This window comes from Pristiophorus japonicus, chromosome 4 (assembly GCF_044704955.1).
Source record: "Pristiophorus japonicus isolate sPriJap1 chromosome 4, sPriJap1.hap1, whole genome shotgun sequence".
Lineage (NCBI taxonomy): Eukaryota > Metazoa > Chordata > Chondrichthyes > Pristiophoridae > Pristiophorus > Pristiophorus japonicus.
The window spans coordinates 169420187-169441578 of record NC_091980.1 but is presented as its reverse complement, the minus strand read 5'-3'; the positions used below and the strand labels follow the sequence as shown (position 1 = coordinate 169441578).

Genomic DNA, 21392 nt, shown 5'->3' with positions numbered 1-21392 from the left:
TAGGGTCCTAAAGTAGCATTTCAGATGCCTGGACCACTCTGGAGGAAGCCTACAGTACCATCCTGACCAGGTCGCTGAGTTTATTGCGGTGTGTTGCATGTTACATAACTTAGCGAGAAGGAGAGGACAACATTTGCCAGATGGGGCTGCCAGTCCACCTCAAGAAGGATTGGAGGCGGAAGAGGTAGACGACGAGGAGCAGGAGGAGGAAGAGGAGGCTGATGAGCACCTCAGGGAGGGCAATCAACCTGGCGATGAACCCATGACCCCCACGCCCACCCGCAAGACTGGAAAAACCCTGTGGGAGTCACGCAGCTGCAAAACTGCTGTGTCAGCAGCTCATATATGAACGCTTTGCATGAACTTACATTGTGGACAGTCACAGTTACGTTTATCGCAAAGCAACGGTTATGTTTGCGTTAGTGTGAGCTACGTTAGCTCATTGCCTGGTCTGGTCGGCCATTGTTTACATTAATATGTTATTGCGTTATTATAAGAAACTGCACAACAATTGTAAATTGTAAAATATAATAAAAATTTTACTCAAACAAAATGTAAATTTCAACTGCAACAGGAGCAACCCAAACGACCCAACCACCCACCCTCCCACTCATCCTTCCACCCAACCTCCCCAAACAACACCCCAACAGTAAACAGTAAACCATTAACAGAGAGAACTATATTCACACATCACCTGTGGCCACGTTTCTCTCCCCCTATTCTAGCCCCACCCGCCCAATTTAGGCGTGCAACTTCCAACGGCAGGACTTCGTGCCGTGGTGAGGGAGCTGGTGCGATTGCCTGTTGGGGGGTGTAAGAGGAGAAGGTGAAGCAGGGGATCGCCTTCCGGGTCAGAAGGAGTTGTTTCCTCCTGACCCGCTTGTGTGCTGGCATTTACGGTCTGTGCCATCACGTCACGTTCAGGTGCAGCGCCGTGTCCCGCCAACAATGCATGCCGCAAGGTATTGGTAGCGATGGTCTGCTGAACCATCTGCTCAAGCGTCTGTTGTGACACCCGGGAGAAGGTCTCCGTCAAGTGAGAGAAGGCCTCCATGAAGTCCACAAACGCCTGGAGATGGTCGCGACTTATTGCGACGGTCTCTTTGCACAGTTGAGCCAAGCTGTCCAAGCGATCGACCAGAGTAGGCGTGTGCTCTACTCACTGACTCAACCTCCGCAGGGTCTGCGAGGGCACTAACACTCGCCTTGGCGTCGACAGCTGAACGCCGCTTGGTCCTGCTGCTTCTTCCGTCGAAGATACCGACGTAATGGCCGCAGGTCGCCCAATTGATTCCACCATATGCTGAGGGATGCTAGGGGCATCTTCCTCCAAATACACTTCATCCTCCTCCTCTTCCTCCTCCTCCTCTTCCTCTTCCCCACCCGTGGTGAGGACCACCTGTAATGGAACTGCTGATGATCTGCACATTTGTGTTGTGGGTGTTGTGGGCCCTGCAAAACACAATTGAGCTTATTGAGTTTATTATAGAAACATAGAAACATAGAAAATCGGTGCAGGAGCAGGCCATTCGGCCCTTTGAGCCTGCACCACCATCCAACATGATCATGGCTGATTATGCAGCCTCAGTACCCCATTCCTGCTTTCTCTCCATACCCCTTGATCACTTTAGCCGTAAGGGCCACATCTAACTCCCTTTTGAATATATCTAATGAACTGGCCTCAACAACTTTCTGTGGTAGAGAATTCCACAGGTTCACCACTCTCTGGGTGAAGAAGTTTCTCCTCATCTCGATCCTAAATGGCTTACCCCTTATCCTTAGACTATGACCCCTGGTTCTGGACTTCCCCAACATTGGGAACATTCTTCCTGCATCTAACCTGTCTAAACCCGTCAGAATTTTATATGTTTCTTTGAGATCCTCTCTCATTCTTCTAAATTCCAGTGAATACAAGCCTAGTCGATCCAGTCTTTCTTCATATGTCAGTCCTGCCATCCCAGGAATCAGTCTGGTGAACCTTCGCTGAACTCCCTCAATAGCAAGAATATCCTTCCTCAGATTAGGAGACCAAAACTATACACAATATTCAAGGTGTGGCCTCACCAAGGCCCTGTACAACTGTATTAAGACCTCCTTACTCCTATACTCGAATCCTCTCGCTATGAAGGCCAGCATGCCATTTGCCTTTTTCACCGCCTGCTGTACCTATATGCCAACTTTCAATGACTGATGTACCATGACACCCAGGTCTCATTGCACCTCCCCTTTTCCTAATGTGTCACCATTCAGATAATATTCTGCTTTTCTGTTTTTGCTACCAAAGTGGATAACCTCACATTTATTTACATTATACTGTATCTGCCATGCATTTGCCCACTCACCTAACCTGTCCAAGTCACCCTGCAGCCTCTTAGAATCCTCCTCACAACTCACACTGCCACCCAGCTTAGTGTCATCTGCAAACTTGGAGATATTACATTCAATTCCTTCGTCCAAATCATTAATGTATATTGTAAATAGCTGGGGTCCCAGCACTGAACTTTGCGGCACCCCACTAGTCACTGCCTGCTATTCTGAAAAGGACCCGTTTAATCCTACTCTTTGCTTCCTGTCTGCCAACCAGTTCTCTATCCACGTCAGCACATTACCCCCAATACCATGTGCTTTAATTTTGCACACCAATCTCTTATAGCAGGGGGGTACACATTGCAAAGAAGCATCACTGCTACAATAAATGAGATTAAGAGACGTTACATAACAATGTATCATATGTTAGTGCATATGGTGGTACATCTATGTGAAATTGAGTAACACAGAGTTGTGGAGGCAGGATCAGTCTGAGATAGACAGATTGATTAAGAGGAGCATACATTCGTATATTGTCATGAAACGACGTTACATTACTGTAACACTGCTGGACACATTACTCATGTGACACATCAGAGGGCTCGGCAGCACCACGGGGGGTGGCTGCTCGACTGTGGCTCCCCACCAGAGCCGCAACACGCTCCTCAATGTCACTCAGCGGCTGTAAGGCAGCAGGGCCCCCTCCCGTGTGCCTCTGCTGGGCTCGGTTGTTCGATATCTTCCTCTGTAAAAGTAGCAAACTGCATGGCATAAGCTGTATGTGTAATATCATGGAAAGACATTTTAACAGTTATAACACATATCGGGGATACGAGGTGATGATTGACATAAACATATCTCTCTCTAATACAATCCCCATTGAGGTCAGCAATGTCAGGAGCTGATGTACAATAGTGTCCCGCTGTATACAAAATATATTTCAATGCAGGAGATTTAATATTAAAATTACAATAATATACAATAATATACAAAATGTAAAATCTGTACTTACTCTTGCTGACACGACCAGGCTGTTCCATCGCTTGCGGCACTGGTCGGACCCCCTCGCCTCATTAGACGCTGCCGAGATGACGTCCGAAATCTCGGCCCATATCTTCCTGTATGTCCAGAGTGGGGGTTTCCCACTGCCACCCCAGGTTAACTCGCCCCACCTTGCATACACCTCCTGAACGAGGACTTCGTTGACCTCATCAGAGAAGGGCTTGGCTCTTTTGCGAGCCTCCTCCCCATCCGATGATGATGCTGCTGACATTTTGATAACTTTTATCGGTTGAACTCACGTTTTCGACTACACTCTTTCTAATATTTTTATCACCTTTTGCTCTCTTAAACCTCTCTTAATCGTCTCTTAATTCTCTCTTAATCCCCTCGTAATCTTAATCCAAGCACTCTTTTCCTCCTTCTTGCTCTCGTTCTCTCTTTCGCCCACCACAATCGACCTTACTGCGCATGTGTGGATGACCCCTAACCTCCCGAAACGCACAAAATGCTATCAACCGGGAAAAAAAAATCGCATGCGCAGAAGCCTGTTGCTCGGGAAGCTTTTGCCTTCTACATCGCTGGCCATTCCTTGGGCGAGCGTCACATCGCTGACCTTTTGCATCGCCCATTTGACATTGCTGGCCTATCGCCAAGTGGAAAATTGCCATCCAAAAAATAGGCGATGAGCCAATGATCGGTAAGGCTGGGACATCGAACATCGCTGGAACATCGCCCATTTTTTGGGCGATAGACAGCAAAATGGAAAGCTCAATGTGTATCGTACGATTTGCGTTTTTTATTCTGCTGTTGTGAGCTGCGGCATCAACCTTGTAAATAACTGAAACAATCATTTGTTTTGCATTTTTTGTATAGTTTAAACCATTAAATAAACACTCTGAGCGAATGAAATAAATAGTAGTGGTAATACTCAGCAGGTCAGGCAGCATCTGTGGGGAGAGAATCAGAGTTAACGTTTCAGGTAGATGACCTTTCGTCAGAACTGGAAAGTAGTTAGAGATGAACAGGTTTTAAGCAAGTGCTGAGGCAGGGAAAGTTGGTGGGGGGCAGGGAGGAAAGAATGAAAGGGAAGTTCGGTGCCTGGGCAGAGGTCTCCTGCACAGATACTGCCTGACGTACTGAGCCTTCCCAGCATTTTCTCTCCTTATTTTGGATTTGCAAGCAGTCCCAGGATTTTGCCTTTGACCCTGAGCTAATGCTTTTGTTTGCCACCGGGATTAGTTGCGGGCGGCTGATGTTTGCGTCAGGGCCAGAATGGAACGTTTATGAGGGACTTTGATGCTGACCGTCGGAATCAGTCAGTCAAGCCAGGCCTGATCCTTGGAAAATGGCCATCAGTCCAGGCGACGATCGTCCCACAGTGGGTGAATCCTCCCCAGGCAGTGCTATAGGGTCCGGATCTCCAGCAACAGCCAGCCATCCACTGTGGGAAGTAAGGGAAAGAGGGGGGGGAAATTCACGCGTGCCTTAGTTGGGGCGGTGTCCCGGACGGAGTGGTAAACTTTGCGCCGGGAAATGGTTTGCGTCTGCTGCCGCAAAATTCATCAGCTGGGCCCTGAGTGTGGAGCGGGGCGCTAAGGGAGGCGTTGCATATCTCTGTGAGGGCACTAGGCCAGCTGAGCATGGGAAAATCCCGAGCTAAACAGCCGGCCTTCGAGCGCAATAACAGAGGCCTGGGTGTGGGAATAAAACAATCTGAAACAAACCCACCAAAAATATTCCCGAAACATAGCTCACGCCACCACAACGTAAATCGCAAAAAAATATAATAATCAATCACACTTACCTGAGGTGGGCATTACTTACCTCACTGAGGCTGCTACAGCTCGGACCGCCCGCTTTCACAGGTGGCCCCAGCAGGGGGCGCTACGGGGCGCTACGGGTCGTGTGCGATCCAAAAATCGCAACCAGGGCCGTTGCACACCGGCTCACCTCTCCCGGGCGGTACCACTCCACCACCCCCCTGTCAATACCGGCACCGAATGTCCCAGCGGGGCACTGGAAACTGGCCGCTCGGGTGCAACTGCTTTCTGCCGCCATTGCTGCCCCTCCGGAGCGCTAAGAGGGGCGGTAGAAGACCGAATTTCCACCCCTCTACAATGTTTTAGGGATGATTTTCCTGTGCACTGTGAATTACTGTTGAGCATTGTTATGCGGGCATTGGGCACGATGCCTTAAGGTGAGCGGCCCTCTCCTATCATTGCTAATTGTTTATCTTTCCCCCCTCCGTGCCGTCTGCAGAGTGGGCACATGCCCGCTGTCCGAGTCTGGGACGTCAATGAGAGGACACAGGTGGCAGAGCTCCAGGAACACAAGTATGGGGTGGCCTGCGTGGCATTCTCGCCCAACGCCAAGTACATCGTCTCCGTGGGATACCAGCACGATATGATCGTCAACGTCTGGGCTTGGAAGGTACGCACAACGTGGCATTTACTCCGATAACTGCTGATCCCGCTGCCTCTGCATTACTGTCCTGAAATATTGCTCCGTGGATAGACACTGGGTTCCACAGAGCACACAGCAGCATTGTGGAGAAAGTGGAATGTACTGAACAGTGTGTTACACAGGGAGCTGTGTGTACTGAACAGTGTGTTACACAGGGGGAGCTGTGTATACTGAACAGTGTGATACACAGCGAGCTGTGTATACTGAACAGTGTGTTACACAGCGAGCTGTGTGTACTGAACAATGTGTTACACACGGTGTCATGTATCTCACACCACTGTATATAACTGTATCTTACCATGCTATACATGACTGTAACTACATATGACCTGTAACCACAAGCATGCTTTACCACCAGGGGTGCACTTGCAGGAGACACTGCATACCTGTCCCACACAGGTATATAAAGGCAGGTCTCATGCAAGTGAAGCATTCCAGAGATGTGAAATAAAGGTGCAGGTCCAGAGTGACCTTGACTTCAGCATGTGCCTCGTGTAAGTCTGTACTGCAGGGTCAGGACTTTACAGTGGCGACGAGTTACGGGATTACAGAATCCACAGAATGGCTACCAACGGCTCAGATGAGAAATACAATGCTGGAGATAATTGGGAGGACTTTATAGAAAGGCTCCAGCAAAGCTTTGTAACCAAAGACTGGTTGCACGACGATAAGGCAGACAAGAGAAAAGCCTATCTCTTGACCTGCTGTGGCTCGAAAGCATACGCCTTAATGAAGGACCTGCTGGCACCCGAGAAACCAGCAAGCAAGTCATTTGAAGAATTGAGCACACTGATAAGGGACCACCTGAAGTCAGCAAGCAGCCTACACATGGCCATACACAGGTTCTACAACTACAGACGCTGTGTGGGCCAGAGCATACCCGACTTTGTGGCGGAACTTCGGAGGTTGGCTAGCTTATGTGAGTTCTCCGATGAACTAAGGTGAGAAGTACTGAGAGACTTTTTTATTGAAGGAATAGGCCATGCAGGCATATTCCGAAAGCTCATAGAGACCAAGAACTTGACCCTAGAGGCAGCAGCACTGGTCGCACAGACATTCTTGGCAGGAGAAGAAGAAACGAGGTTGATCTATACTGCGGGTACGACAACTAACGAAACATCGGAACAAGGGGTTCACAGCGTGAAATGACCCGCTACCCCCACACACAGACAAAGGCAGGAGAGCAGGCCCTCAGTAGCAGGCAGTGGTGCCAGAAGCCATCAAGGGCCACATGAATGGCCGTTCACACCTCATCAACCCACAATGCGAGCAATCAACTACAAACTGAGAGAAGCTCAAGAGAGATCAGCCAGACGCAGCTCATCCTTTGGAAACAATGGAAGCGGTCTGTGCTGGAGATGTGGGGGAAGGCACTCATCAAGGCGGTGTCGATTTCAGCATGCTGTTTGCAGAAACTGCAACTATACAGGGCATCTGGCCCGCATGTGCAGAAAAACAGCAGCTCGGCTGGTATACGAATCGGAAGGGTCGGAAAGCGGACCAGAAGACGGTGGGGACAGTGCCCAGGACACCAAGGTACAGCGGGTCAACACGATCAATGTCCACTGTTCTTACAACAAGACACCTCCAATAATGATGAGGGTCCTACTCAACGGAATACCCATCAACATGGAACTGGATACGGGAGCGAGTCAATCTACCATGAGCATCCAACAATTTGAACAGCTGTGGCCGCACAAAAGCAACAGACCAAAACTCACAAGGGTCGACACCAAACTAAGGACCAATACCAAAGAAATCGTCCCAGTCCTTGGCAGCGCCATGCTCTCAGTCACACACAAAGGGACAGTGAACCGAATTCCCCTGTGGATTGTCCCCGGAGATCTCCCAGCACTGTTGGGGAGAAGCTGGCTGGCAAAACTAAATTGGAAATGGGATGATGTTCACGCCATGTCGTCAGAGGAACGGACCTCCTGCTCAACAGTTCTAAGTCGATTTGAACATCTCTTTCAGCCAGGTGTGGGCACCTTTAAAGGGGCTAAAGTTAAAATCTACATTACACAGGATGCTAGACTGGTCCATCACAAGGCTAGAGCTGTGCCCTATGTGATGAGGGAAAAGATTGAACATGAACTGGACCGGCTTCTGCGGGAAGGCATTGTCTAACCCGTGGAAATTAGCAACTGGGCAAGTTCCATCGTCCCCGTCATGAAGCCTGATGGATCCGTACGAATCTGTGGGGATTACAAATCCACCATAAACAGAGTTTCCCTACAGGACCAGTACCTGCTGCCCAGAGCGGAGGACTTATTTGCCACATTGGCTGGAGGAAAACTTTTCTCAAAACTAGATCTCACATCTGCGTATATGACGCAAGAACTGACCGAAGAGTCTAAGCTACTCACCACCATCAACACACATCGAGGCCTTTTTCATGTACAATCAATGCCCGTTCGGCATCAGGTCGGCAGCTGCTATATTCCAGTGCAACATGGAGAGTCTGCTCAACTCCATCCTGGGGACGGTTGTATTTCAAAACGACATACTCATCACGGGCAGGGACACCGACTCCCTTCTCCGCAATTTGGAGGAAGTACGAAAGCGATTGGATCAGGTTGGCCTAAGAGTTAAGAAATCCAAGTGTCTGTTTCTCGTGCCCGAGGTTGAATTTTTGGGCAGAAGGATTGCCGCTGATGGAATCCGCCCAACCGAATCCAAAACCGAAGCAATTCACCTGGCACCCAGGCCCCGGAATGTCTCGGAACTGCGCGCCTTTCTCGGGCTACTCAATTACTTTGGGAACTTTATGCAGAACTTGAGCACGCTGTTGGAGCCTCTCCACGTGCTACTCAGAAAGGGGTGCGATTGGTTTTGGGAGGACGTCCAAGAATGTGCCTTCAATAAGGCATAACCTCCTATGTTCCAACAGTGTTTTGACATTTTTTGACCCAGGTAAAAAGCTAGTTCTTACATGTGATGCATCAGCGTATGGGGTCGGGTGCGTTTTACAGCATGTCAATGGTGCGGGTAAATTACAACCCATTGCTTATGCCTCCAGGTCACTTTCGTGGGTGGAGCGCAGGTACAGTATGGTGGAGAAGGAGGCGCTCGCGTGTGGGTACGGTGTCAAAAAGATGCACCAATACCTTTTCGGGGCCAAGTTCGCGTTAGAAACCGAACACAAACCCCTCACGTCCCTGCTATCCGAGAGCAAGGCAATAAACGCCAACGCCTCGGCGCGCATTCAACGGTGGGCACTCATGCTGGCGTCTTACGACTACACAATAAGGCACAGACCAGGTACAGACAACTGTGCCGACGCGCTTAGCAGGCTACCCCTGGCGACCACGGAAGGGTCCGACGAACAGGACTGTGAGATGGTCATGGCAATCAATGCCTTTGAGTCCACAGGTTCGCCCATGACGGCTCGCCAAATCAGAGCCTGGACGACCAGTGACCCCACGTTATCCTTAGTAAAAAGATGTGTCCTAACCGGTGACTGGGCAGAGACTGCCTGATGTGGGGCAGCCGAGTAGTCATGCCTTTGCGAGGCAGAGAGGTGTTTGTCCGGGAACTCCACCGTGAACACCCGGGGATCGTTCTCATGAAGGCCATAGCCAGATCCCACGTCTGATGGCCTGGCATTGATCCGGACTTGGAGCTCTGCATCTGACTGCACCATTTGTGCCCAACTCAGCAATGCCCCCAGGGAGGCCCCCTGAGCCCCTGGCCCACCAAACCGTGGTCGCGGGTGCATGTAAACTATGCGGGCCCATTCATGGGCAAAATGTTCCTCGTAGTCTTCAATGCATTTTCAAAGTGGATCGAATGCATCATTTTAAACTCGAGCACCACCTCCACCACTGTGGAGAGCCTAAGAACCATGGTTGCAACGCATGGAATTCCTGACATATTGGTCAGTGATAATGCTCCGTGCTTCACCAGCGCAGAATTCCAAGGTTTTATAATTGACCACGGCATAAATCACGTTAAGACGGCACCGTTCAAGCCGGCCTCCAATGGCCAGGCAGAGTGAGCAGTGCAAATCATTAAACAAGGCATGCTTAAAATCCAAGGTCCCACGCTGCAGAGCTGCCTGTCGCAACTGCTGCTGGCATACAGATCTCGTCCGCATTCGTTGACTGGGGTTCCCCCCGTGCAGCTATTGATGAAACGGACCTTAAAGACTAGGCTCTCATTAATCCTCCCAGACATGCATGAATTGTTGAGGCAAAGCGCCGGAAGCTAACTGAGTAGCATGACCGAAATTCAAGGGGGAGGTGGAATGAGATAGGGGACAAAGTGTTTGTGCTAAACTATGGCAGGGGTCCCAAATGGCTTGCAGGGACAGTAACAGGCAAGGAAGGAAACAGGCTACTGGTTGTACAAATGGACAATGGCCAAACCTGCTGGAGGCATGTAGACCAAGTAAAAAGTAGATTCAACAACAACACTGCTGAACCAGAGGCAGACTACAATGTGGAACTCACACCACACCTGGTGGACAGACAGAGGGAACAACCTGAGGAAAGGGCAATCTCAATAGACAGCCCAGGAGAGATACCAACAATCATACTGAACGAAACAGACAGCCCAGGCGAGATACCAGCAATCACACCGAAAGGCACCAAGGCAAACAACTGAACCACAACTAAGACGCTCCACGCGAGAGCATAGACCACCTGAGAGACTGAATCTATAAAGACAATAAGACCTTGGGGGAGGGTGATGTCATGTATCTCACACCACTGTATATAACTGTATCTTACCATGCTATACATGACTGTAACTAGATATGACCTGTAACCACAAGCATACTTTACCACCAGGGGTGCACTTGCAGGAGACACTGCATACCTGTCCCACACAGGTATATAAAGGCAGGTCTCAGGCAAGTGTGGCACTCGGGAGCTGTGAAATAAAGGTGCAGGTTCAGAGTTGACTTCAGCATGTGCCTCGTGTAAGCCTGTACTGCAGGGTCAGGACTTTACACAGGGGGAGCTGTGTGTACTGAACAGTTTGTTACACAGGGAGCTGTATCACAGACTGGCTCTTTATTGGCTGATTGTTTTGATTACTGGAAAGTCTCAGTACATTAATTAATGCGACATTTGTGGCAGCCATTGATTACCATGATCTGTGACAATGTTAAACTAGTTTTTCTGGATTCTTCCACAGAAAAATATTGTCGTGGCCTCCAATAAAGTATCGAGCAAGGTGACAGCTGTATCCTTCTCCGAGGATAGCAGTTATTTTGTCACCGCCGGCAACAGGCACGTCAAGTTCTGGTACCTGGAGGTGTCCAAAGCTTCGAAGGTGAGGCTATGTGGCCAAGCTCAGGCGACTCTCCCTCAGTCTATGTCTTTGTTCTCTCACTCACTGTCTGTATAAAAACATGAGGACGTGTATTTGCAGCACCAGATTTCTGATTGGTTCCCTTGGAAGACAATGCGCGCCGAGCGGTTTCCTGGAATGTATAATTACTGCCTGCCTAAGTAATCAAATTCTTTGCAAAGTGTATTTCGAGCTTTTCAAATTGACTGCCAGGCTCCAGACACGGCTCAAAGAGAACAGACAGGGCTCACCCTTGAGTGTTAGTACCATCTCCCCGCCCCCTCACCCATCCCAGATTCTTGATCTTCCCAACACCAACAAGTTCCTGATCTTCCCCCCCCACCCACCTCATCGATGGGGCAGTATATGTGTGTCACAGATTATTAACTGGTTTATTGGTAAGGTGCATAGTGACAGTGGTTCCTGACCTCCACCTACCCCTCACCTCCCCTAGCCTGGGTTCTGCCCTCCTCCTCCCTATCGAGCTCCTGTCCTCTCCTCGCCCACTCTGATCCTTTCTCTTACCTCCATTTTGATTATCTATCACCCCCTCCGATCTCCTCTACTCCCGCCGATCCCCTCTCTCCCCCTCCAATCCCCTCTCTCTCTCCCCCTCCGATCCCCTCTCTCCCTCTCTGATCCTCTCCCACGCTTCCCCTCTCTCTCTCCCCTCCGATCCCCTCTCTCCCTCCCCTCCGATCCCCTCTCACCCTCTCTCTCTCTTCCTCTCCGATCCCTTCCCTCTCTCCCCCTCAGATCCCCTCCCTCTCTCCCCCTCAGATCCCCTCTCCCCCTCCCCTCCAATCCCCTCGCTCTCTCCCTTCCGATCCCTTCTCTCTCTCCCCCTCCTATCCCCTCTCTCCGTCCCGCTCCAATCCCCTCTCTCTCTCTCCCCCTCCGATCCCCTCCCTCTCTCCCCCGCCAATACCTCTTCTCTCTCCCCCTCCAATCCCCTCTCTCCCCCTCCGATCCCCTCTCTCCCCCTCAGATCCCCTCTCTCCCTTCCCCTCTGATCCCCTCTCTCTCTCCCCTCCTAACCCGTCTCTCTCTCCCCCTCCGATCCCCTCCCTCTCTCCCCCTCCGATCTCCTCTCTCCCCCTCCGATCCCCTCTCTCTCTCCCCTCCTAACCCGTCTCTCTCTCCCCCTCCGATCCCCTCCCTCTCTCCCCCTCCGATCTCCTCTCTCCCCCTCCGATCCCCTCTCTCTCTCCCCCTCCGATCCCCTCTCTCCCCTCCGATCCCCTCTCTCTCTCCACTCCAATCCCCTCCGAACCCCTCTCTCTCTCTCCCTCTCCGATCCCCTCTATGTCTCCCCCTCCGATCCCCTCTCTCCCCCTCCGATCCCCCCCTCTCTCTCTCCACTCCGAACCCCTCCGATCTCCTCTCTCTCTCCCCTCTGATCCTCTCTCTCCCCCTCAGATCCACTCTCTCCCTCCCCTCCGATCCCCTCTCTCCCCTCCTAAACCCGTCTCTCTCTCCCCCTCCGATCCCCTCCCTCTCTCCCCCTCCGATCTCCTCTCGCCCCCTCCGATCCCCCCTCTCTCTCTCCACTCCGATCCCCTCCGAACCCCTCTCTCTCTCTCCCCTCCGATCCCCTCTCTCTCTCCCCCCCATCCCATCTTTCTCTCCCCCTCCCATCCCCTCTCTCCGTTCCCCCCCGATCCCCTCTCTCTCTCCCCCTCCGATTCCCTCCCTCTCTCCCCCTCCGATCCCCTCTCTCTCTTCCCCCCTCCGATCCCCTCTCTCTCTCCCCCTCCGATCCCCTCTTTCTCTCCCCCTCCGATCCCCTCTCTCCCCCTCCGATCCCCTCTCTCTCTCCACTCCGATCCCCTCCGAACCCCTCTCTCTCTCCCCCTCCGATCCCCTCTATCTCTTCCCCTCCGATCCCCCCTCTCTCTCCACTCCAATCCCCTCTTTCCCCCTTCGATCCCCTCTCTCCCCCTCCAATCCCCTCTATCTCTCCCCCTCCAATCCACTCTCTCCCCCTCCGATCCCCTCCCTCGCTCCCCCTTCAATCCACTCTCTCCCCTCCGATCCTCTCTCTCTCTCCCTTTCCGATCCCCTCTATATCTCCTCCTCTGATCCACTCTCTCCCCCTCCGATCCCCTTTCTCCCTCCCCCTCCGATTCCCTCTCGCTCTCTCCCTGTGATCCCCTCTATCCCTCCCCCTCCGATCCCCTCTCTTTCTCCCCCACCGATCCCCTATATCTCTCCCCCTTCGATCCCCTCTCTCCCTCCTCTGATCCCCTTTCTCCCTCCCACTTCGATCCCCTCTCTACCTCTCCCTCTGATCCCCTCCCTCTCCCCCTCTGATCCTCTCTCTCCCCCTCCGAGCTTTGTATAGCTGTAGCAATACTTCCTTCCCTTTATATTCTAGTACTCTAGATGTAAAGGCTATATATGTGATCTGAGTATTGACCCCCAAATCTCTTTGGCCCTCCACTGTTCCTAGCTTTTCACTATTTAACATTACTCACATCTATCCTTTTTTGGTCCAAAATGGATGATCTCACAATTACCGGCATTAAATCCACCTGCCACAGGTTTGATCACTCAATGTATCGATGTCTCTTTGTCATTTTATGCTCCAATCTGCAATACTTACCATACCGTCAATCGTTGTGTTATTGGCACACTTGGATACATGGCTCTCTATTATATTATCTAAGTCATTAATATAGTGAATAGTTGAGGCCCCAGCACAGATCCTTGTGGGACACCATTAGTCACTTCCTTCCAATTCGAGGACATACCCATTATCCCTACTCTGTCTTCTACTGCCTAACCAATCTCCTAACCAGGTCAATAATGTGCCTTCAATTCCATGAGCACTCACTTTAGCTAACAGCCACTTATGTGGAACCTTATCAAATGCCTTCTGGAAGTCCATATAAACATTCTGTATATGAAATTGCCCCTTTTTATAGCCCTGTTAAGGCACTTTTCCCCCAGGGGAGGAGGCGCCACTGCCTCCCAGGAAATTGTCAGGGAGTTTGCGGAGGTGTTGCCATCGGAGTGCCGCGCCCCACGGTTAGCTCCCCGGGCTGCAGGGGAAATTCCTCCTTAATGCCCTGCGGGGGAAATTCCCCCTTAACGCCCTGCGGGGGAAATTGCCCTATAGGTCGCGAGGCTGGTTAACATCCGCTCTCAGGACGGTGCTTAAAAGGGAGGGTGCCAATGCCCCGGGCCGCCATCTATTTTTGTCGGCCGACTCTCGGGTCAGTTCGACGATGGTGGCTCTAGCGTGGTCCGGACCGCCATCATGCAGCCCGTCACTCTGTCTTGGGTGGTGTGCTGCTGGCCTGGTCCCATGCTGCCCTGGTGACCTAGTGGAGGCTATCAGAGGCCGTGCAGAGTGCACAGCGGCCCTCCCCTTTAACCGAAGGGGAGAGACGTTCTACGCGGACCATCTGCGTAGCGCTTCCCTCAGCGCCCCGCTATCGCCCCGGTTACCGCCCCCAAAGGCAGTGGAGCGCGGGAGGTTGCGATCTGCATCCTTTGAGGGGTGGTAAGGGCAATTCGGCGGTGGGGGGACGGGACTTCTGCGGCGGGGCAGAAAGTCCTGGCCCCAGAAGGTTACCGGCCCCCAATCGGGGCGCGGGGCAATACCGCGCCCCCCCCCCCCAACCCCCGTGTGTATATTTGTCTCTCTCCATGTGTCTGTATTTCCCCTGTCTCCCACTTCTTCCCTCTCTCGGTCCGCTGGTGTCCCCCTGCCCCTGTCCCTGCCGCACGACGATTGACAGAGATTGGCCGCCTGTGTTTCAGGTCAATGCCACGGTCCCTCTGCTGGGCCGCTCGGGCCTTCTGGGCGAGCTGCGGAACAACTTCTTCAGCGATGTGGAGTGCGGGCGCAGCCGGAAGGCCGACAGCACCTTCTGCATCACCACCTCCGGCCTCCTGTGCGAGTTCAACGAGAAGAGGCTGCTGGATAAGTGGGTGGAGCTGAGGGTAAGTGCTGTTGGGAATCTGCCCCTTTAACAACAGTGTGACTGGTTGATGTGTGTAGTTTGTAGCCCCGACTGTTCTCCAGTTCTCTCATCGTGCGTCCACTACACTCGGTTGTGTTCCTGTCCTTTCTCCCTGCCTCTGCTTCAGCCACGTAACCTGCTTATTTCTGTAAGCGTCTAACGTCTCATTGATTCCTCAGTGTCAGCTGTGGCTCAGCTGGCAACACTCCCGCCTCTGAGTCAGAAGTTCGGGGATTCATTCTGTATTATTCCACGGGGCCGAAATTGATAAACTTACCGCCCGCTGCCGCCCAGATTGGCGGCGCACGTCCTTCATTTGCCGCCCAACAACCTTCGAAGAATATCCCACCCAAAGTACCGTCCAGTACCTCGCCAGCCATCAGCAACATTTGGGCGGGAGGAGGCCTTGACCAAATTCAGTCCCTATATTTCTAAGAAGGAAACATAGAAACATAGAAACATAGAAATTTACAGCGCAGAAGGAGACCATTCCGGCCCATCGTGTCCACGCCGGCCGACAAAGTGCCGCACGGCCCTCGGTCAGCAGCCCTAAACCTATGAACAATGACGGAAAGGCAACGAGCACCCAGCCCAACCAGTCCACCTCACACAACTGCGACACACCTTGTACTGAAACATTCTATACTCCATCCCAACCGGAGCCATGTGATCTCCTGGGAGAGGTAAAAACCAGATAAAAACCCAGGCCAATTTAGGGAGAAAAAATCTGGGACAATTCCTCTCCGACCCATCCAGGCGATCGACACTAGTCCAGGAGATCACCCTGGCCATATTCTATTCCCTGCAGTACTTACCATTATATCTGCGCCGTCCAACAAAAGGTCATCCAGTCTAATCCCAATTACCAGCTCTAGGTCCGTAACCCTGCAGGTTATGGCACTTTAAGTGCCCATCCAACCATCTCTTAAAAGTGGTGAGGGTTTCTGCATCCACCACTCTTCCAGGCAGTGAGTTCCAGATCCCCACAACCCTCTGCATAACGAAAGCTCCCCTCAAATCCCCTCTAAACCTTCCACCAACCACCTTAAATCTATGCCCCCTCGTAATAGACCCCTCCATCAATGCAAATAGACCCTTACTATCCACTATGTTCAGGCCCCTCAATATTTTGTACACCTCGATGAGGTCTCCCCTCAAACTCCTCTGTTCCAATGAGAACAAACCCAGCCTATCCAATCTGTCCTCACAACTAAGATTCTCCATTCCAGGCAGCATCCTATTAAATCTCCTTTGCACCCTCACTAGTGCAATCACGTCCTTCCTATAATACGGCCCAACCCTCTTCTCAATCTTCCTCGCTGCCATGCTCCACCTCACAGTTGATAAGCTCCCCGCTGGAGTGGAGCTAAACTACAGAACCAGTGGGAAGCTGTTCAACCATCGCCGTCTCCAGGCCAGGTCCAAGACCACTCCAACCTCTGTTGTCGAGCTACAGTACGCGGACGATGCCTGCGTCTGTGCACACACAGAGGCTGAACTCCAGGAAATAGTCGACGTATTTACCGAGGCGTATGAAAGCACGAGCCTTATGCTAAACATTAGTAAGGCAAAGGTCCTCTACCAGCCTGTCCACGCCGCACAGCACTTCCCCCAAAACATCAAGATCCACGGCGTGGCCCTGGACAACGTGGACCACTTCCCCTATCCCGGGAGCCTCCTATCAACAAGAGCAGGCATTGATGATGAGATCAAACACCGTCTCCAGTGCGCCAGTGCAGCCTTCGGCCGCCTGAAGAAAAGAATGTTTGAAGATCAGTCCCTCAAAACTGTCACCAAGCTCATGGTCTACAGGACCGTAGTAATACCCGCCCTCCTGTATGGCTCAGAGACGTGGACCATGTACAGTAGACACCTCAAGTCGCTGGAGAAATACCACCAGCGATGCCTCCGGAAGATCCTGCAAATCCTCTGGGAGGACAGAAGCAAAAACATTAGCGTCCTCGTCCAGGCCAACATCCCCAGCATTGAAGCAGTGACCACACTTGATCAGCTCCGCAGGGCAGGCCACATTGTTCGTATGCCAAACACGAGACTCCCAAAGCAAGCGCACTACTCGGAACTCGTCCACGGCAAACAAGCCAAAGGCGGGCAGAGGAAACGTTACAAAGACACCCTGGGAGTCCTTGGCCATAGACTGCTCTAAGTGGAGGAAGTGCATTCGGGAGGATGCTGAGCTCCTCGAGTATCATCGCCGAGAGCATGCAGAAATCAAGTGCAGGCCGTGGAAGGAGCGTGCGGCAAACCAGGCTCCCTGCCCACCCTTTCCCTCAACAACTATCTGTCCCACCTGTGACAGAGACTGTGGTTCTCGTATTGGACTGTACAGCCACCTAAGAACTCATGCTAAGAGTGGAAGCAAGTCTTCATCCTGAGGGACTGCCTATGATAATACGGCGACCAGAACTGCATGCAGTACTCCAGCTGTGGCCTAACCAAAGTATTATACAATTTAAGCATAACTTCCCTGCTCTTATATTCTATGCCTCGGCCAATAAAGGCAAGCATTCCGTATACCTTCTTAACCACCTTATCCACCTGGCCTGCTACTTTCAGGGATCTGTGGACAAGCACTCCAAGATCCCTTTGTTCATCGACACTATTAAGTGGCCTACCGCTTAATGTGTATACCTTTCCATATTAGCCCTCCCAAAGTGCATCACCTCACACTTCTCTGAATTAAATTCCATTTGCCACTGCTCTGCCCACCTGACCAGTAGATTGATATCCTCCTGCAGTCCATGACTTTCCTCTTATCAACCACACAGCCAATTTTAGTGTCGTCTGCAAACTTCTTAATCATGCTCCCTATATTCAAATCTAAATCGTTGATATGTACCACAAAAAGCAAGGGACCCAGTACTGAGCCCTGCGGAACCCCACTGGAAACATCCTTCCAGTCACAAAAACATCCATCAATCATTACCCTTTGCTTCCTACCTCCAAGCCAGTTTTGGATCCAATTTGCCACTTTGCCCTGTATCCCATGGGCTTTAACCTTCATGACCAGTCTACCATGTGGGACCTTATCAAAAGCCTTGCTATACTACATCGTACACACTACCCTCATTTACCCTCTTAGTTACCTCCTCAAAAAATTCAATCAGGTTAGTCAAACACGACCTTCCCTTAACAAATCTGTGCTGACTGTCCCTAATTAATCCTTGCCTATCCAAATGCAGATTTATCCCGTCTTTCAGGATCTTTTCCAATAATTTTCCCACCACTGAGGTTAGGCTGACAGGCCTGTAATTACTCGTCCTATCCCTTTCTCCCTTCTTAAACAAGGGTACTACATTAGCAGTCCTCCAATCCTCCAGCACCATGCCCAGATCCAAAGAGGACTGGAAAATGATGGTCAAGGCCTCTACTATTTCCTCCTTTACTTCGCTCAACAGCCTGGGATGCATTTTATCTGGGCCTGGGGACTTATCTACTTTCAAAGCTGCTAAACCCCTTAATACTTCCTCTCTCACTATATTTATTTCATCCAGAATATTACACTCCTCCTGCAGAGCAGTATCTGCATTACCTCTTTCCTTTGTGAAAAAAGATGCAAAGTATTCGTTAAGAACCCTATCAACATCTTCCGGTGTCCACACAAAGAATACCCTTCTGGTCTCTAATAGGCCCTACCCTTTCTTTAGTTATCCTCTTACTCTTAATATATTTATAGAACATCTTAGGGTTTTCCTTAATTTTACTGGCCAAGAATCTCTCGTGTTCTCTCTTAGCATTCCTAATAACCTTTTTAATTTTGCCTCTTAATTTTCTATATTCCTCTAAAGATTCTAAAATATTTAGCTGTTGGTATATGATATAAGCATCCCTTTTTTTCTTAATCCTTCCCTGTAAGTCCCTAGACATCCAGGGGGCTCTAGAATTATTTTTCCCAGCCTTTTTCTTTAAGGGCACATGTTTGGCCTGAACCTTTCGGATCTCCTCCTTGAATGCCTCCCACTGTTCCGAAGGGCTTAAAACCAGAGCATATATCGCACAATAGTGTTACCCTCACCTAGCCCTCTGCTTCTCCTCCATAAAAAGATGAATGATAAAGAATAACTAATTTCCAATTGAACTTGAAGCAGATTCAATAATAAATTTAAAAAGGGAATTGGATAACTACTTGAAGGGGAAAAGTATTGCTGGGCTGTTTGAAAGAGCAGGAGAGTGGGACTGAATAAATAGCTCTACAAGAGCCAGCCCAGGCACAATGGTCTCCCTCTGTGTTGCATCATTCAATGATTCTAAGATTCGATAAGTCCCACTCCTTGAACACATAATCTAGGCTGACGCTCCAGTGCAGTACTGAGGGCGTGCTCCACTACACTGTCGGAGGTGCCGTCTTTCAGATGAGATATTAAACCGAGGTCCAGTCTGCCCTCTCAGGTGGACCTAAAAGATCCCACTGTGCTATTTTGAAGAAGAGCAGGGGAATGCTCCCCAGTGTCCTGGTCATTATTTATCCCTCAACCAACATTACTACATCTGATTATCTGGTCATTATCACATTACTGTTTGTAGGAGCTTGCTTTGCGAAAATTGGCTGTCACGTTTCCCACATTACAACAGTGACTACACTTCAAAAGTACTTCATTGGCTGTAAAGCGCTTTAGGACATCCTGAGGTCATGAAAGGCACAATAGAAATACAAATTAATTCTTTCTTTTCTTTCACCTTATCTTCTGGTCTTGCCCCTCCACAGCTCGTCAATGCATCATTCTATATATTGTGGATTGAGTGAGTTCTCCCGATTGATCACCGTACCCAGAATGGAAGGTTGGGGGATGCAATGTATTTGCTTCATGGGTTCTTTGCTTATGAATTCACATTGCTATGACGGACTAGTTAGTTTATTAGCAAAAAGTTTAACAATCACACTACACATTACCAGTTCATCCACCAGGCTCATAACCACCTGTCTCGTCGTGGAGCCCCTGAACCCAACTGGCTGGGGTTTTATTGAGTCTTGTGAACATCACGCTGAGCCACTCCCAACTCAACAGCTCTACAACTATTTTAGTTAACAGGTAAAGCCGAGTGTTAAAGGGACACTAGGACACACAAATTAACAATAAAACTTTAAAGGAACCTTAACCGATCAAAAAAGCATTTACAGCCCTTTGGCCATGACAGAAGGGAATTTGAACCCATGACCTTCACCATATTAGCTCTCTGCTCCAACCAGTAAACCCTACTACAGTTGGTATTCCCCCATCCAAGATACTAACCAGGCCTGACTCTGCTTAGCTTTTGGGATCAGTCAAGATGGGGCATGTTCGGACTAGTATGGGCGCAACAGCTCTACAAACCTGTGACGCACTCACAGGTGCATACATTAAACCCAGTGCCCCGCCCAAGAGACCACCATGTGGAAGGCTGGTCACTGAGTGCCAGCAGATTATTTGACCAGTGCCTGTCATCACAGCCAAGCCCTCACCAGATCTCCGCTTCATCTAGCGGGAATCAGTGGGTAATGATCCAGAGAGGGGATTATTTCTCCTCCCCACCCAACCCTGCCCCAGCTGTGGGGAGGGTGCACTGCCTCTTACAGTTTTCTTCCTCATCTCTTCCCCTGGAGAGTAGTGGGAGGATTTGCAGGCTGATTAACAGTCTGACAGGCTGACCTGTCTTGACCATCATTATACAGCCAGTGAAGTACTTTTTGGAGTCACTGTTGTAATGTAGGAAACGCGGCAGCCAATTTGCGCACAGCAAGCTCCCACAAACAGCAATGAGATAATGGCCAGACAATGTGTTTCAGTGGTGTCGGTCGAGGGACAAATATTAGCCAGGACAATGTAAGGTGTATGTTAAGTAAAAGGAAACGTTTAGCTTCCTTCTGGTACTGTGGATTGTATGCTGCACAGTGGCCAAGGTGTATGCCCGCACTAGCAGAGGGGCGAGCATTTAACAACGGAGAGAGCTGTGTTGGTGAAGCTGGTACCAAATGCTCCGGCTACGAGAGGTGTGTATGGGAGTGTCTAATACCTGTATGACGTGTGTGTGACGTGTGTCTGCCTTCCTGTTAATCTGCATTGGAAATACAGTTAAGTGTGTGGTGTGTGTGTTTATGTGTGTGTGTGGTATGTGTATGTGTGTGTGTGTGTGTGTGTGTGTGTTGTATATGTGTTTGGTGTGTGTGATGTGTGTGTGTGTTGTGTATGTGTGTGTATGTGGTGTATGTGTGTGTGGTGTATGTGTGTGTGGTGTGTGTATGTGTGCGATTGTGTGTGCGTATGTGTGTGTGTGTGTTGTGTGTGCGTATGTGTGTGTGTGTGTGGTATATGTGTGTGTGGTGTGTGCGTGTGTGTGTGAGAATATATGTGAGAGTGT

The 21392-nt window shown here is 50.4% G+C and overlaps 1 protein-coding gene across 1 annotated transcript in view; it reads left to right on the top strand.

Annotated features, from left to right (window-relative positions):
* The first annotated feature begins 5568 nt into the window (after positions 1-5568).
* The window catches only part of mapkbp1 (mitogen-activated protein kinase binding protein 1), a 284611-nt gene continuing 268787 nt past the window's right edge, over positions 5569-21392 (top strand). The window contains exons 1-3 of the mRNA XM_070878826.1: positions 5569-5739; positions 10912-11049; positions 14836-15018. Of these exons, the coding sequence (XP_070734927.1) occupies positions 5578-5739; positions 10912-11049; positions 14836-15018 (483 nt within the window). The 5' untranslated portion in view covers positions 5569-5577. The remainder of the gene's footprint in view (positions 5740-10911; positions 11050-14835; positions 15019-21392) is intronic.